Source organism: Dendrobates tinctorius, unplaced genomic scaffold (assembly GCF_039654945.1).
Source record: "Dendrobates tinctorius isolate UK_male_01 unplaced genomic scaffold, ASM3965494v1 ptg000032l, whole genome shotgun sequence".
NCBI classification, from domain to species: Eukaryota; Metazoa; Chordata; class Amphibia; order Anura; family Dendrobatidae; genus Dendrobates; species Dendrobates tinctorius.
In genome coordinates, this window is record NW_027361700.1 from 14,153,958 (window position 1) to 14,172,370 (window position 18,413).

General features: G+C 44.0%; 1 protein-coding gene across 4 annotated transcripts in view; it reads left to right on the forward strand.

Moving 5' to 3' along the window:
* Nucleotides 1–18,413, forward strand: part of SKAP1 (src kinase associated phosphoprotein 1) — an 889,984-nt gene that overhangs the window by 746,944 nt on the left and 124,627 nt on the right. For all 4 annotated transcript variants that reach the window (XM_073572419.1, XM_073572420.1, XM_073572421.1 and 1 more), the window contains one exon: nt 5,826–5,864. In XM_073572419.1, the coding sequence (XP_073428520.1) occupies nt 5,826–5,864 (39 nt within the window). The remainder of the gene's footprint in view (nt 1–5,825; nt 5,865–18,413) is intronic.

Below are 18,413 nucleotides of genomic sequence, written 5' to 3' on the forward strand. Positions count from 1 at the left end.
AGTTGAAATCTCCCATGACAACTATGTCATATTTTTTGGAGAACTTGGCCATTTGATGCACATCCATATCTTCAGCTTGCACAGGTGGCCTGTAGTAAATGCCTACAATGGTGTCCTTTCCATTGTTCTGTCCTTGTACTCTTACCCAAACAGTTTCCATAGAACTCCCAGTCTCTGAAGCTTCAATCTCTGTGCAGATATACACGTTTCTAACATACAATGCGACACCTCTTCGTTTATCATTGTGTCTGATAGGGGGGTGCAATTTGTCTCCAAATTCTGGAGAGCTTTTTGTTAGGCTATGTTTCCACGGGGGCGTAGTCTCTGCGCTTTGGACGCAGCGGACACCCCGCTCCGCCCAAAGTGCCGCTCCATGTTGTACGCGCGGTGATTCCAGATGTGTTCATTGAACACATCCGGAATCACCGCATCATATTCATAGACTGGGTTATTTATGCTGCGGAGACAGTGTCTCCGCAAGATAAATGGACATGCTGCGGTCTATAAAGACGCGCCGCATATCCGGTTACACAGGGCCACCAGATGCGGCCGTGCATGCATAGTGGAGACAGGATTTCATAAAATCCCCTCCACTATGCTGTAACATCTGGACGATGCGGATTGGACGCTGCGCTGTACGCAGCAAATCCTGAACAAATCCTTAATGTGGAAACATACCCTAATAAACTCAAGATTGACTTGTAATTTTCCTCTGCCTACCACACTGAAACCAACGGTCGGAGAGAAAGGACAAATCAATGTTTGAAACAAATATTAAGATGTTTTGTCGTGGCTCAGCAGGAGGACCGGTTCTCATTCCTACCTCTGGATGAGTTCACTTTTATCAGTCGGGTCTATCAGTTCACTAGAACCTCGCCATTTTTTTTTGTAATTATGGTTTTCATCCTCATTTTGATGAATTCTCTAGGATAAGTTCTGAGTGTCCTTGGGTGGAGGTCACCATACAGAAACTTGGGGATGTCTGAAGGGAGTTTCAAAATAATATTGGGGCTTCTCAAATTCTCCAAAAACAGAAGGCCGTTAGAAAACGTTTAGTGGGTCCTGTCTGTAAAGTAAATGATAAGGTTTGGTTATCATCCAAAAATATTAAACTTGTTGCCATTTACCTTTCATGTCTCCCTTATTTCCTCATAAATTGGAAGCTTGCGAGCAGGGCCCTCACTCCTTTTGGTATCTGACATCGTCTGTTATTCTGTAATGTCTTTATTGTCTGTACAAGGCCCCTCTAAAATGTAAAGAGCTGCAGAATATGTTGGTGCTATAGAAATAAAAATTATTATTGTAATTATTATTATTATTATTAATCTTAAGGTACAGTCGGCAAAGTTTGGTCCTAAATTCATTGGGTCTTTTGAGATTCTGTAAGTTGTCAATACGGTGGCTTTTAGACTAAAACATTCTCCATCTCTTGTTGTTCCTAATGTCTTTCATAAATCCCTGTTAAAGGAGTTTGTTCCTTCGATATTATAACAGAATTGTTTTGAACAGGGAAAAATGCAAAGTACTACATCTGGGCAATAAAAATGAAAAAGGCATATACAGAATGGGAGGAATAGGGCTAAGCAACAGCACATGTGAAAAAGACTTGGGTATACTAATAGATCACAGACTGAATATGAGTCAACAGTGTGATGCAACAGCAAAAAAGGCAAATGCAATTCTAGGATGCATTAACAGAAGCATACAGTCTAGATCACGTGAAGTCATTATTGCCCTCTACTCCTCTTTGGTCAGACCTCATCTGCAATACTGTGTCCAGTTTTGGGCACCACATTTTAAAAAAGACATCAACAAACTGGAGCAAGTTCAGAATAGAGCGACCAGAATGTTGACCGGTCTGCAAACCCTGTCTTATGAGGAAAGGTTGCAGGATTTGGGAATGTTTAGCTTGCAGAAGAGAAGACTGAGAGGAGACTTAATAGCTGTCTACAAATATCTCAAGGGCTGTCATATTGTAGAAGGATCATCTTTATTCTCATTTGCACAAGGAAATACTAGAAGCAATGGGAGGAGACACAGATTAGATATTAGAAAAAACTTTCACAGAGTAATCAGTGAGTGGAACAGGCTGCCACGAGAGGTGGTGAGTTCTCCTTCAATAGAAGTCTTCAAACAGAGGCTGGACAGACATCTGTCTGGGATGATTTAGCGAATCCTGCTTTGAGCAGGGGGTTGGACCAGATGGCCCAGGAGGTTCCTTACAACTCTACGATTCTATGATCCCCCTCATCCACACCGCCTCTGGTTTCTGTTGATAGAGGTTTGGAGTATGAGGTACAGAGGATCATGGATTCTCAGAGGGTCCGAAACTCCCTCCATTATCTTATCAATTGGAAGGGATATGAACCCAAAGAGAGATCCTGGGTCCTGTCTTAATCTGTGAAGGCCGATCATTTGGACTGTGTTTTCCCAGGCTTCCTGGGAAACCTGCCTGTCCAGTGGCTCCCCTACTGTCACAATTTCACCACTCACGGTTTCCTAGGGATGCAGTGAGTGACAGCTCAACTGCCTTATAGAATCAGAGGCCAGCTGGGCTGACAGTATTGTGAGGGCCCTGCCGCCCAATCTGGCTGGGTCTGCTGGGTTTCCTCCAAGTGTCACCCATTCAGGTTGATTACCTGACTATTTAGCTGGCTGACAGTGGTCAAACCATTACAAGTCATAACTTTGCTTGGTGGCGTGTGTAGCTTGTGCTTAATGTTCTGCTATTCTGATCTTTGTTGTCTGTCCTCAGACTTTGCCTTTTGACTTTGTTTGTATTGCCCCTTTGCCTTTGTCATAATCTGACCTTTGCTGCCTAACCTCGGACTTTGTCTTCTGACCATTCTTGTGCCTTACCCGTTTGCCTTTGACGTGCTGTCACATCTTGTCCGTGAGTAGTGACTCAGTGTCATACCCACATTGGTAAAAGGGAGCTCCCAAATTTCATGTAAGCATAGAGCAGTGTTAGGGCATGGCAACAGTCTGTGAGACTCCCAAATATAGCAGAACACAGTTCTCCACTGTTTCTCATAGTCCCATAGAAAATTCATAGAACAGTAACATACATGTTTTGCTACAAAGAGTGCAGGACCCCCATTTTGATTGCCATAAAAACAACTTGATAATGTTCTTTTTTAAAAAAAAAAGTTTTTTTTTAGTAATTAAAGTGAAGCTATCATCAGAAATATTCCAGTTTAACCCCTTTCCGACATGAACAGCTGACATGTGCCCGGAACAGCCGCAGGAAGAATCGCCATCCACCTGTGGCTATTATCCCGTTAAATGCCGCTGTCAAACTCTGACAGCGGCAATTAACATGCACTTCCGGCAGACGTGCCGGAAATCCGCTCACCGGTGACCCCCGTCACGTGATCGCGGGTCACTGATGGGTTTTCATGACAATCAGAGGTCTCCTGGAGACCGCTATGGTTGTCAGTGCCGGATTTCTATGAGCGCTGCCTGGTGGTTGGCGCTCATAGCAAGACAGCAGTTCTGTTACATACAGGTGATCTAATCATTGCCTGTATGTAGCAGAGCCAATCGGGTTATGGCAGCTTCTTGGCTCCCATGGAGACTATTGAAGCATGCCAAAAGTGAAAAAAAAATGTTTGTAAAAAAATTAAAAAAATAAAAGTTCAATTCATCCCCCTTTCACCCCATTCAAAATAAAACCATTAAAAAAAAAAATCAAACATACACATATTTGTTATCTCCACGTTCAGAAACGCCCGATCTATCAATAAAAAAAAGGATTAACCAGATCGCTAAATGGCGTAGCGAGAAAAAAAGTCAAAAGGCCAGAATTACGTTTTTTTGGTCGCCATGACATTGCATTAAAATGCAATAACAGCCGATCACTAGATCCTATTTGCACCAAAATGGTATCATTAAAAACGCCAGCTCGGCATGCAAAAAATAAGCCCTCACCCAACCCGAGATCACGAAAAAATAGAGACGTTACAGGTATCAGAAAATGGTGCAATTTCTGTTTGTTTGGGGTTGTTTTTTTTTTTTTTTTTTTAAACATTGGAATTTTTTTTCTCAACTTAGATAAAAAAGAACCTAGACATGTTTGGTGTCTATAAACTCGTAATGACCATGAAAATCATAATGGCAGGTCAGTTTTAGCATTTAGTGAACCTAGTAAAAAAACAAAACAAAAAACAAGTGTGGGATTGCAATTTTTTTTTAACAATTTCACCACACTTGGAATTTTTTTCCCGTTTTCGAGTACATGACATGGTGAAACCAATGTTGTCTTTCAAAAGTACAACTCATCCCGCTAAAAACAAGCCCTCACATGGCCATTTTGACCAAAAAAAAAAGTTATGGCTCTGGGATGAAGGGGAGCAAAAAATGAAAATGCAAAACCAAAAATACCCCTGGTGGTTTTAAATGAGAATTTTTCAATAATGTTTTTGTCATTTTTGACCATTTTTTTTCCATATCATAACATGAATAAAATAATGGACATTTTGCAATTTTCATGCTGACCACTGTTTGTTTTTAGTATTAACTTCCTGTTCATTCAGAAAATACATGTACATCAGCAGCATCAGACTGACTCTATGTTCTGTTTTGTTTTTTTACTGAAGTGTCTAATGTGTAAGTGCAAACAAAAGCATTCTATTTGCATGCCACCCCAATATTACTTGTGACTATCCAAAGTCCTAGCTTACACATTTGTTCTCTGTAGTTAATAAATTCCTATGTTCAGTATTTGCATATTTGATTCCATACTTGTTGGTTGCCTACTCTGATTGCGTCTTAGATGTTTGATATGTTTGTGTCATGCCATACAATGTTCCCTCTGCGTTTTTTTTTATTTTTTATGGTCATCTGTAATGAGTTGTACTACACAATATGTCAGATAATTTTAATTTTGAAAATTAACACCAATGAAAATCTGGTGACTAGTACCTTTTGTGTTAAAACATTGCGTACTAGTGCCAAGTGAAAAGGAGACAAAAGTAGGGAGAAAATTGACTGCTCATTCCCCTCTGCAATGATGGATACATATTTTAGGTATGAGAGATGCAGGGTGGGCCATTTATATGGATACACCTAAATAAAATGGGAATGGTTGCCGATATCATCTTCCTGTTTGTGGCACATTAGTATATGGTAGGGGCAAAACTTTTCAAGATGGATGGTGACCATGGCGGCCATTTTGAAGTTGGCCATTTTGGATCCAACTTTATTTTTTTCACTGGGAAGAGGGTCATGTGACACATCAAACTCATTGAGAATTTCACAAGAAAAACAATGGTGTGCTTGGATTTAACATAGCTTTATTCTTTCATGAGTTATTTACAAGTTTCTCTTTGTTTGCAGCCATCGACATGTCGCAGAGGTTTACACGTGAGGAGCGGATAGAAATTGTGTTGATGTCTGGTGAACGCAGTACCCGGGTCATTGCAGCAGATTTCAATGCAAGACACCATACGCAAGAAAACTCACCATTCCCATTTTATTTAGGTGTATCCATATAAATGGGCCACCCAAAACAGTTTGCCTCATCACTGAACATAATGTTCTGTGTAAACTGATGGTCCTGTTCCAATTTTTGTTTTGCCCATTCTGCAAATTCAGTGTGCCGATCTGGGTCACCAACCATTCCCATTTTATTTAGGTATATCCATATAAATGACCCACCCTGTATATTTAAAAATCTGGTAATAGATTCTTTTAAGTGGTCTTATTTAGGATTTTGACGTGTCACTTTTGTTTTTTTTTATTATCATGAACGGCTAAACTTAAATTATATTAATAGACTTAAGGAACTTGCTTCTGGCTCTTGATTCCTATTTTTTTTATTACAGGTGAGGAAGAAGAAATTGAACATTTGTCCACATTTAAAGGTAAATGTTATTTTTCCCCTTTCTGACAATGGATGTAATGATCTGTCCATGTGCCCTGGGCCTATCTGACCAGGTACGGATCGTTACGTCATCGCAAACGCCCACGCACATGGGGGGGGTGCGGGCAATCGCCACCGGATGTCAGCTGATTCTGATACCGGAGATGTCAGTGTCCGTGTGTGTAATACTTGTGGCACATGTGTGGCATCCGTGTGCCGCATCAGTACCACACGGACGGGCACCAGAGAAGTAGGGTTACAGTAAGCGCTGTTTCCTGGCACTGTGTGCTGAACACAGCTGCTATTCTCTTCTGCTCTGCTGGCGATGATTGGCACGAGCAGGGGAGAATAATGAGAGTTACAGTTAAGTGATTAAAGAGACAGCAGGCGATAGCTGATGGGGCTATTACTCCCATCAGCCTACCATTGCTGCTGCTAATATTAGTGACAGCAGGAGCCGCTGATGGGGGTTTTAATCAGCCGCCGCCTGCACTATAAATAAATAAGTGAAACAAAACGGCCTGGGTTCCCTGCATTTTCTATAACCAGCCAGGCAAAACTCACAGATGGAGGCTGCAACCCTCAGCTTTCAGCTTCAGCAAGATTGGTTATCAAGAATAGAGGGGTCCCCACGCTATTTTTCTAATTATTTAAATAAAAATAATATAAAAACCGTGTGGGGTGCCCCCATTTTTGACAACCAGCCTTGTTAAAGCTCACAGCTGGGGGCTGGTATTCTGAGGTGTTAAGGAGCTATGGATATTGGCCTCCCCCAGCCTAAAAATAGCAGCCCGCAGCTTCCCAGAAAAGGCACATCTATTAGATGCGCCCATTCTGGCACTTTGCCTGCCTCTTCCCACTTGCCCTGTAGCGGTGGCAAGTGGGGTTCATATTTGTGGGGTTGATATCGCCTTTGCATTGTCAGGTGACGTAGACGCTTCTCCATTACTAATCCATGGGTTTGATAAGTCACCTATCCGTTACTAATCCTATAGTTATATGGTAAATAAAGACACAGCCAGAATAAAGTCCTATATTAAAAATAAAACAAAACACACTTTTCCATTTTTATTTAAAAATAACAAACACAGTTATACTCAGCAAGGCTGGTTGTCAAAAATGGGAGGACCCCACGCTGTTTTTTTAAATTATTTATTTAAATAATTTTAAAAAAACACCGTGGTGACCCCTCTATTCTTGGTTATAAAAATACAGGGGAACCCATGCCATTTTTTTTTTATTTACAGCGCAGGTGGCGGCTGATGAATACCCCCATCAGCCGCTCCTGCTGTCACTATTATTAGCAGCAGCAGGGCTAGGCTGATGGGAGTAATAGTCCCATCAGCCACCGCCTGCTGTCTCTTTCTCACTTAAAAACAATTCTCATCATTCTCCTCTGCTTGCGCCAATTGCCGGCAGAGCAGGGGAGAATGATGAGAGCAGTGTTCAGCACCCGGCGCCGGAGAACAGCGCTTACTGTAACGCTTCTTCCCCGATGCCAATGCGTGTCACAAGGATGACATCCATGTGTGTTATGCGTGTGCCCGTGTGCAGGACGTTTTGTGGCCCATGCTGACATTAAAAAACGGACATGTCAGCGTGTTTTGCCCACGGACACACGGTCCGTGGAAACACACTGACGTCCACAGACCTATTCACTTGAATAGGCAAATTGTGCTCCGTTCCTCCTCAGTCTCTCAGTATGGCTAAGTAGCACTATACAGCCACATATTGGGTATTGCCACGTTCAGTAGAAATTGCAGGACAAATTTTGGTGCCATTTTTCCCCACTTCTTGAGTGAAAATGTACAATCGTTGGCTAAAGCAAAATTTTGGTGGTAAAAATGTAGCTTTTTGTCTTCATTGCCCAATGGTATAAAATTCTGTGACACACCCATGGTGTCAATATGATCACTGCACCCATAGACGAATTAATTGAGGTGTAGTTCGTAAAATGGGATCACTTAGGGGGGGTTCTGCTGTTTTGGCACTTCATGGGCTCTCCCAGTGGGTCATGGCACCTGCAAACCATAACAGTAAAATCTGGCGCTCCTTGCCTTCTGAGGTTTGCACTGTGCCTGAAAAATATTTCCACACTACATGTAGGGTATTGGCACATTCAGGAAAAAATGGACCTTAGTTTGTTGTAAAAAAAATTCCCATTAGCCCTTAGAAAAATTAAAAGCTTCGGGCTAATTAACATTTTAGTGGTAAAAATGTAATTTATTCTTCACCGCTCAGTGGTAAAATTCTGTGAGGCACATGTGGTGTTTATATGATCAATGCACCCCCTAGACAAATTCATTGGTGAGTGTAGTTTGTAAAATGAGTTCAGATATAAGGTTTCTGTTGTTCTGGTACCCCTGGGGCTCTGCCAATGTGACATGGCACCTCAAACCATTCCAGCAAAATCTGACCTCCAATTTAGCACCTCTTCCCTTCTGAGCTTTGCACTGGGCCTCAAAAGTAGTATTCCCCTACATAAGGGGTATTGGCGTACTCAAAAGAAATGTGACAACTTTTGAGTTCCAATTTCTCCTATTACCCTTGGTAAAATAAAAAATTGGGGGCGAAAAGATAATTTATGTGGAAAAATATGATTTTTTATTTTATCTTCTCTACATTATAAACTTCTGTGAAGCACTTGGGGTTTCAAAGTGCTCACCACCCATCTGTAGATAAGTTCCTAGGGGGTCTAGTTTCCAAAATGGAGTCACATGTGGGAAGGTTTCCACTGTTTAGGCATATCAGAAGATCTCCAAACACAACATGGTGTCCTATCTCAATTCCAGCCAATTTTGCTTTGAAAAAGTAAAAAGGTGCTCCTACCCTTCCGAGCTCTGCCTTGCGCCCAAACAGTGGTTTACCCCCACATATGGGGATAAACTGCATAACAACTTTTGAGGTCCAATTTCTCCTGTTACCCTTGGGAAAATAAAAAAAAATTTGGATCTGAATTACATTTTTTGTGAAAAAAGTTAGTAGTTTTTTTTTTTTTTTAAACATTCCAAAAATTCCTGTGACGCACCTGAAGGGTTATTAAACTTCTTGAATGTGGTTTTGAGCACCTTGAGGGGTGCAGTTTTTAGAATGGTGTCACTTCTGGGTATCTTCTATCATATAGACCCCCTCAAAGTGACTTTAAATGGTGTTGGAAAACTGAGAAATTGCTGGTCAACTTTAACCCTTATAACATCCTAACAAAAAAAGTTGAATTCAAAAATTGTGCTGATGTAAAGTAGACATGTGGGAAATGTTACTTATTAAGTATTTTGTGTGACATATCTCTAAGATTTAAGGGCATGAAAATTCAAAGTTGGAAAATTGCAAAATTTTTGCCAAATTTCCATTTTTTTTTTCCACAAATAAACGCAAGTCATATCAAAGATATTTTACCACTGTTATGAAGTACAATATGTCATGAGAAAACATTCTCAGAATCCCCAGGATCCATTGAAGCGTTCCAGAGTTATTAACTCATAAAGGGACAGTGGTCAGAATTGTAAAAATTGGCCTGGTCATTAACATGCAGACCACCCTCGGGGGTAAAGGGGGTTAATGAAATATGTTGACCTGCAGTAGGCGCTTCCAGTGAGTGCTTCAAGAAGTAGAGTCTGCACTTGGGAACCATATTGAGGCATAAGATACATTGCACAAATTTGAGCTCTTCCTATTCAGTTTAATAAATATTACTAAACACTGTTCAAGGAAAATTGTTTGCATGCAGAAGTATTTTAGTTTATATTACAATTGTCTTTTTTTATTAAGTGTATCATATATTAAAAATTTAAAAATTATGACACTCTACATTTAACATTGAAAAATCTACAGTTCTAAATTGTGACCAATTAAGTAATCCTGAATCACTCAGACTTGTAAGAAGAAGATATTTTTTAATTCATGCTGCTAAAAATGTATAATGTTGCCTCCTTTTCAAGACCCATACTGCCTTATGTCCTGCTCACTGTATGGATCATCACTACATAATCACATATGTGAGGGCTTAGAAGTACTCATGCATACACTGCACATTCATGTTTTAAAGGGAATCTGTGACCAGGTTTTTGGTACCTATTCTGAGAGCAGCATGATGTAGGGACAGATACCCTGATTCCAGAGATGTCACTTACTGGGCTGCATGTTGTAATTTTTATTAAATCATTGTTATATCAGCAGGCGATTATCACTAGAAGACTAGTAAACCTGCTGCCAGATATTCAAGCCCCACCACTGATTGGTAGCTTTCTGCCTATGCACAGTGTACACAGCTGCCAATCAGAGATATGGCTAGGGTTATACCGAGCTCAGCATTCAGAGAACCGGTAGATCTGCAGCAGACAATACAGTGATTTTATCAAAACTTCAGCAACCAGTAAAGTAAATTATACATCACTGGAATCGGGGTCTCTGCTTCTATATCATACTGCCCTTAGATGGGGGTAACAAAATTCTGCAGATAGATTCTCTTTAAATCTACTTAATTTGCTCCAGATATGCTCAGTACAATTCCATCAATGAGTTGCATTGCTCTCTGGGGGTGGACGGTGTATATTATGCTGGAAGAGTACTAAGTGTATGAATGGTGCCAGGAGGTAGAGCGGGCAGGAATGTTGCCTATTAGGGAGGTGTTCAGGGCATACCTGGATCATTTTAGAATAAAACATAGATTTTTGCTGTAAAAGAGCCTGTCCATAAGTAATGTGCTTGAGCCGTCTTCTAATAAGGCATGCATAGTGAAGTCAGGAGTATGCCCGGCAGCTTCAGCTTCCCACTGCATGCCTGAGGATAAGACAGCTTGCACACATGAATGACATTTAAAGTGCCGTGGGGGAGAAGGTCAAGGTCTTGCGGGTATGTCAGTCACAATTCTTTGGGGATGATTGATTCAGATTCATCTTGACTACACCTGATTCAGTTTTAGCCTTAATTATTTATTGCTGTAATTGTATAATAAGGTCAATAAGGTGATGATAAGACTTTTTAGGAGACGGGTACTGCGCATGTGGTAGATTTCAGGGGCAAATCCTGCTATCAGATTTTCTTTAGGGTTACGTTTCACATAGCGACGCACAAGCGATCCCGACAGCGATACAACCTGGTAGGGATCGCTGGTGCGTCGCTACATGGTCGCTAGTAAGCTGCCAAACAGGCAGATCTCTTCAACAACGCACCAGCGATCACGACAACGATACGACCTGGTAAGGATCGCTGGTGCAATGTCACACAGCAGCTATTCTGAACGATTCCAGCCTGCATCCCTGAGTTCTGCGTCTCCAACGAGGTCGCTCGTCGGCGTCAAATACAGCGATGCATGCTGGCCAGCGGGACGCCGACTATGAAAAAATGGCCCAGGGCATTCGAGCACGATCAGCGATATCCAGCGGGTAGCCGGTCACCGCTATGTGTCACATGTAGCGAGATAGCAGGCGCGTTTCAAAATTGGTGAAGCATCAGCAATCTCGCTAGCGATCTCACTATGTGAGACGGGGCCTTTAAGCTGATCATGGAGAGGACAGTCTTGGTCATAACAAGAAGTGCTAATAATATGCCCTGAATCCCTCTTATTCATTACTTCATGTATAATAGTATACCCATCTTTCCCACTCTTTTTAACACTTTACTGTTTCATTTTACATGCTGTAGCACTTTACCAGAGAAAAAAAATATATGCATGGGTAATCCTATTTGTATCTTTCTACTTTTTTTGCAAGATTATTCATAGCCTTTACAATGTGACAGTTCAAGATCTTGTTACTTTTACATAGTGATTACAAACAGAAAACTGCAAAGCTTCCTGATCTTTCTGCTCCCTGGCTTAGAACAGCCATATGTTTCCTGGATAGGTCACTGATCAGCTCTCCGATGGACTTCCCATGTCTGCTCAGGAAGACCTATTGGCAACTGGGAAATGGATGCAGCTTTTAACTTGCAGATTTCAAGGTCACTACAGGAGATCAACATTAAAAGGCCTAGCAAGATCTGACTATCTATGAAGAGAGTGTCTATGAATGCAAGAAATAATGTTGTTTTTGTGTGTATAGAGCGTTCTGAGCTTAATGATTATAAATATTCTCTTGGTGATTGACTTTCAATGTGGTCCAACAGGAGTCTATTGGGCATTCAGTACTTTTAACAAAAGAAAATAGCACTACAGACTGCAATTTTATTTTTGTAAAAAATCCCTAAAACCTTGATGGAAAATAAATAATGAAAATGAAGTCCTACTACTGAAGGGGTTATCAAATGTTCTGATGGTATGAAATGGTATAAAATAACTAATGTTACGCTCACACCCTGACTAGTGGGAGTGAGCCAGGGGGTTGTGGACCCACTGTGCCACAAACCAGACTACCCTGGAAGGGGCGTAACTAATGCAGCTACCTTGGTCTTCTCTGGAGCCTCTGATGTTGAGGTCAGGCTTGTGCGGCAGGTAGCTGCCAGGTGCCACTACAAGGTGGTGTCTGGCTGTAGCTGCTGATCCCACTGAGGGACAGAACATTAGGACAGATGCGACTGACAGACAGGCAGGTTGGCACGGCTAGTACTCTGGCAGGTGGGTACTGCTGAGACACTGGCAGGCGGGCACGGCTGAGAGCCTGGCAGTCGGGCACAGCTGAGACACTGGCAGGCGGGTACGGCTGAGACACTGGCAGGCGGGTACGGCTGAGACACTGGCAGGCGGGTACGGCTGAGACACTGGCAGGCGGGCATGGCTGAGAGCCTGGCAGGCGGGCACAGCTGAGACACTGGCAGGCGGGCACGGCTGAGAGCCTGGCAGGCGGGCACAGCTGAGAGCCTGGCAGGTGGACACAGCTGAGACACAGGCAGGCAGGCACGGCTGAGACACTGGCAGACGGGCACGACAGAGTGGTGTAGGGAATAGGTAGAGGCCTGTTCACACAGGAGGTGCAGGTACGAGTACTGGCATACTGGAGTATGAAGGAACAGGTTTGGACCTGTTCGCACAGGAGGTGCAGGTATGGGTACTGGCAGGAAGGAGTGGAGTATGAAGGAACAGGTTTGGACCTGTTCACACTTTGAGGAAAACCGCAAGGCTGTGGATAAGAGCTGCAGATAGCAGCAAGAGATTCTGCAGAACCAGAACAAAGCAGAACCGCAAGAGTACAGAGCACAAGCAGAGCTACATGGGTGCGGAGCACAGGCAGAGCCGCAGGAGTGCGGAGCATAGACAGAGCTGCAGGAGTGCGGAGCACAGGCAGACGGAGAGGACACAAGGAAAGACACAGCAGGGACAGGAGCCAGAGTCAGGAAGACTGATAGACAGAGGTGGTACTGAGTTCAGACAAGGTAATGGTACGAGACAAGGTACAAGACCAAAGACACAGGGACCAGGATATACTGCCTCCTGGTGGGCAGAGAGGATAGGTATGAGACAAGGCAGGGAGCAATAGCATAGGTGTAGGTACGTGAACCGACTGGGGGGTGGTCCTTCTTCCGCCGCGAACAGACTTAAGACAGACACCGATGTGCGTTCAACAGGTCCTCTTTATTGGCCGTCCTCTCGACGACCCGCAGCACCACACAACCGCTGCTCAACTCCGCAGGACCACACAGCAGCTGCTCGACTCCGCACACAGGCCGGGTACCTTCACTTCCTTCCTTTTCTTAATTTACGTCCCTTGCGGCTCTTTCACTGTGGCTGCCCTAGGCCTACCACCACAGCGCTTCACCCATCCGAGTCCGTCCGTTTGTGGTACCCCAGGCTGTCTCTGTTCTGCGGCTCCTCGTGTCAGGGCCACCCCCTTGACTGTCTTCCTCCTCAGTCCCTGCTGGAGCTTGTTGTCTGTCCGTCTCCTCCTTCTGTCTCTTCTTCCGTTTAGCTCCTCTCCCTGGACTGACTCTTCTGGAACGCTCTACAACTATTTATTCCCCTCCCCGGGAATTCCCCTCTAGAGCTCCTGTAACCCCGCCCCCATGACTGTGCGGTTTCGTAGCCTTAAGCTGATGTAAAGCCCTTTTCTCACCGCTCTCTGCTCACATCTTGTGGCCAAACTGCAGTACTACACCTTCTTCTGTTTCTGCTGTCCTAGGTCTTAGCCTAGTGGCAAAACCCAGTACTTCACCATCCTTCTCCTCTGTCTAGCTGTCTCCCACCTTCATATACAGCAGTCCATGTCCAGCACATTGTACATTAACCCTCCTGCTGCAGACAGGTCCGTAGGTCAGTCCACCTCCCCTACATAGGGACCAAGATATACTGCCTCCTGGAGGGCGGACGGAGAGGCACAAGGCAAGGAACAAGGACACAGAGACCAGGATATTCTGCTTCCTGGAGGGTGGACGGAGAGGTACAAGACAAGGCAAGGAACAAGGACACAGAGACCAGGATATTCTGGCTCCTGGAAGGCGGCAAAACAGACACAGGACTAGGAATCAAGCCTCCAGAGAAGGCGAAACTCAGGACAGGACCTGGCAAAATATCAAAAACTTGGCACTCAAAAAACGAAGGCAATTTCACAGTTCCTTTATTGTTATCGCATCCAATTCAACACATTCCTTTGATAGTTTTCAATAGACCTTCATCAGAATAAGTTTCTCATGGTTGATTTAGCTGAAGTACGTTTAGAAGGGAAAAGCAAAAAAAATTGCAATTAACATCCAAGATAATACACAAAGTCAAAAATAATAATGGGATGCTACAAAACATCGCATAACGTACTACAAGATACATATACGTGTCCAGTGGTCCCACGCTGATCACAGGTAAATGAACCAGGCAGCGTCTCCCCTGGCTGCAGCTTCACTTTCCCTGGACACAGGCTAAGCGCTGCTATGCTGCACCCCTGGTGCCCCCTCCTATAGCACTGTTTCATTTACTTGTGATTAGTGCGGGACCACTGGACACGGCTCACAAGCCGAATACTCCACAGTATCCACCTGGGACTCTAAGTGCGGTATCCAACATGCCACCAATCTAGCTATAGCTGCAACATTACCACTTTTAAGGCATCACCGGCTTGCCTGTTCATATACAGCGCCAGTTTGGGGCAGTAAACCTAGTACTCAATAAGCTGTCAGCCTATCAACTCCCATATTAGTCCCACTTACGAGGCTTTGCATGTACCCCTTTTTCTCCACAGTGCCTCTTTGCCTTCTTGAGCCCGTTCCCAGGAGACGTCTTCTTTACCTTAATACATCTTGTTACATATTCAGTACCACGAGTTGCGTACCCATTACAGCATACCCTACAGCATATGGATTTTCTCATACAGCTCCATTTTTAGGTATTTCCTCTGGTACTCACCTCTTCATCCGACCACCACCTCACGTATGGTGTCGTACACCATATCATTCCAGAGAACCTCACTGTATCCTTTTCATACTCAGATATACTTGTTTTCTCCACCACCATTTTCCTGGAACACAATACTGTTTTCCTTATTTACCATCACAGCACGGACTTCGTATCACAGCCCATGGAAGCCAAGGAATTTCACTGAGCTTACTTGAACCTCAATCTTCGGCATTCTAAGCCTAAAAAATAATTCATTTGATCAACGTATATGTATCTTGTAATACGTTATGCGATGTTTTGTAGCATCCCATTATTATTTTTGACTTTGTGTATTATCTTGGATGTTAATTACAATTTTTTTTGCTTTTCTCTTCTAAATCTACTTCAGCTAAATCAACCATGAGAAACTTATTCTGATGAAGGTCTGTTGTTTGACTGAAAACGTTCAAAGGAATGTGTTTAATTGGATGCGTCAACAATAAAGGAACTGTGAAATTGCCTTCGTTTTTTGACTGCCAAGTTTTTGATATTTTGTACAGTTGGTTGGATACCCGACTTGTGCACCTGCCTCTCGCTCATTGAGTGCCGTGTCTTTTTTGTAGGGCCTGGCAACTCAGCAGCAAGACACTAACTGAGTCAAGACATTGCACAGGCCGCTTCCACCGAGTGGAGCTGCCCTAAATACTAGAGGCCTCTTGATAATTGGCCAGGGACACATTAGACAAGTGCACCCTAATTCCATAAGAACCAGAGTGTTCTGGCGCTGCCCCCCTATGCACACAGCCAGAAAGCATGCAGAGAGCAGGCAGGAAGGAAGAGGCACACAGCATGGAGTCGGCAGCATACAGAACATACGGCAAGGCCTGGAGCAGTGAGTAAGTTGGTGTGTGGGGGATGGGAGGCCATGCAGGGATGCTGGCAGGGTTTGTTACAGTACCCCCTTTACGGCCCCTCTTCTTCAAGCCTGCCAGGATGACCTGCAGAAGGAGAATGGGACCACACACAGTCCAGGCTGAAACGACATCCTCCAGGTAAGGTGAAGTAGGCGTGCCATCAGGAATCACAGAGTGCCAAGTCTCTTGGTGCCCGACGGAGTCAACCTCCACAATGACCTGGACCTCCTCCTCTAGACTGGTGGAAAGCAGAGATGAGCAAATTTCTGGTTTGGGATCTTCACCAAATGGCCACATGGAAGTTGGAGGCATATATTCAGGAAGCATCTTCAGCCTGGTACCCTGAAAAAACTGGACCACCTCTTCCAGGTTAGAGGGTGAGAAACCCTCTGTCTTGGTATCTTCACCAACCGGCCACCTGGAAGCAGAAGGCTTACATTCAGGAGGCAACTTCAGCCTGTTACTCTGAAAAAACTGGACCACCTCTTCTAGGGTGGAGGATGAGTAAAGCTCTGTCTTGGAAACTTCACCCACTGGCCACAGGGGAGCTGAAGGCATACAGTCAGGATCCATCGTCAGCCGTTTATCCAAGGGAAGACAATGAAGAGGCAGGGATGCTGCTGGGAGCAGATTACTGGTATAGTCGCTGGAGACGTGTGAAGGGAATGCCACCACTTCCCCCTCTTCAGAGACGTCATCACACCTTGACTCGACGACTAGCAGACCAGATGAAGAAGACGACACTGCTGACTGACACTGACTCAAGGGAACCAGACACCTTTTGTCACTTGGTTGTTTCAACCGAAGCACCTTGCTGGGTCTCCAGACCTGAATGGGTACAAGAATCTCTGACTCAGAATGACCCATGTCTCTCGCAAGTGAGTATGAGCCCAAACACTGATTACAACATCATACGGCAGAGAGTTCCATGGTCTCACTGCTCTTACAGTAAAGAATCTGCATCTGTGATTAAGATTAAACCTTCGTTCCTCCAGATGTAGAGGACGCCCCCCCCTGTCCCCGTCACAGGTCTAAGAGTAAAATGATCATTAGAAAGGTCTTTGTACTGTCCCCTCATATATTTATACATTGTAATAAGATCACCCCTAAGGCTGGTTTCACATTTGCGTTTTTTAGCGCTGGAAAAAAACGCACACCTGCGCATGCGTTTTTTCCCCTATATTTAACATGGGTGCGCATACCTGCGCACTGGTCAGCGCATGTATGCGATTTTCATGCGCTGCGTTTTTTTGGGGTGTGCGTTGGGATTTTCCAGACGCAGCATGTTGCATTTTTTGGCCCTGCAAAAAAGCGCATGCGCACATATGCGCACGTTTTGCGCTAAAAATGGCCATTATAGCCTATGGATGCGCATATGTGCGCACTGGCATGCTCATGTATGCGTTTTTTTGCATATGCGTTTTTTTTTTTAAACCATGGAATTTAGGGGTTTGGGTTAGAGTTAGGGTTAGTTAAGGGGGTTTAGGGTTAGGGTTATGGTCAGGGTCAGGGTTAGGTTTAGTGTTAGGGTCATGGTTAGGGTTAAGTATGGTTTTGTTAAGGATTAGGGTCATGGTTAGGGTCAGGATTAGGGTTAAGTATGGTTTTGTTAAGGGTTAGGGTCAGGGTTAGGGTCAGGATTAGGGTTAAGTATGGTTTTGTTAAGGATTAGGGTCAGGGTTAGGGTCAGGATTAGGGTTAAGTATGGTTTTGTTAAGGGTTAGGGTCAGGGTTAGGGTTAGGGTCAGGGTTAGGGTCAGGGTTAGGGTCAGGATTAGGGTTAAGTATGGTTTTGTTAAAGATTAGGGTCAGGGTTAGGGTCAGGATTAGGGTTAAGTATGGTTTTGTTAAGGGTTAGGGTCAGGGTTAGGGTCAGGGTTAGGGTCAGGGTTAGGGTCAGGATTAGGGTTAAGTATGGTTTTGTTAAGGATTAGGGTCAGGGTTAGGGTCAGGATTAGGGTTAAGTATGGTTTTGTTAAGGGTTAGGGTCAGGGTTAGGGTCAGGGTTAGGGTCAGGATTAGGGTTAAGTATGGTTTGGTTAAGGGTTAGGGTCAGGGTTAGGGTTAGGGTTAGGGTCAGGGTTAGGGTTAAGTATGGTTTTGTTAAGGGTTAGGGTCAGGGTTAGGGTTAGGGTCAGGGTTAGGGTTAGGGTCAGGGTTAGGGTTAGGGTCAGGGTTAGGGTTAGGGTTAGTTAGGGTTTAGGGTTTGGGTTAGGGTTAAGTATGATTTGGTTAAGGGTTAGGGTCAGGGTTAGGGTCAGGGTTAGGGTTAGGGTCAGGGTTAGGGTCAGGATTAGGGTTAAGTATGGTTTTGTTAAGGATTAGGGTCAGGGTTAGGGTCAGGATTAGGGTTAAGTATGGTTTTGTTAAGGGTTAGGGTCAGGGTTAGGGTTAGGGTCAG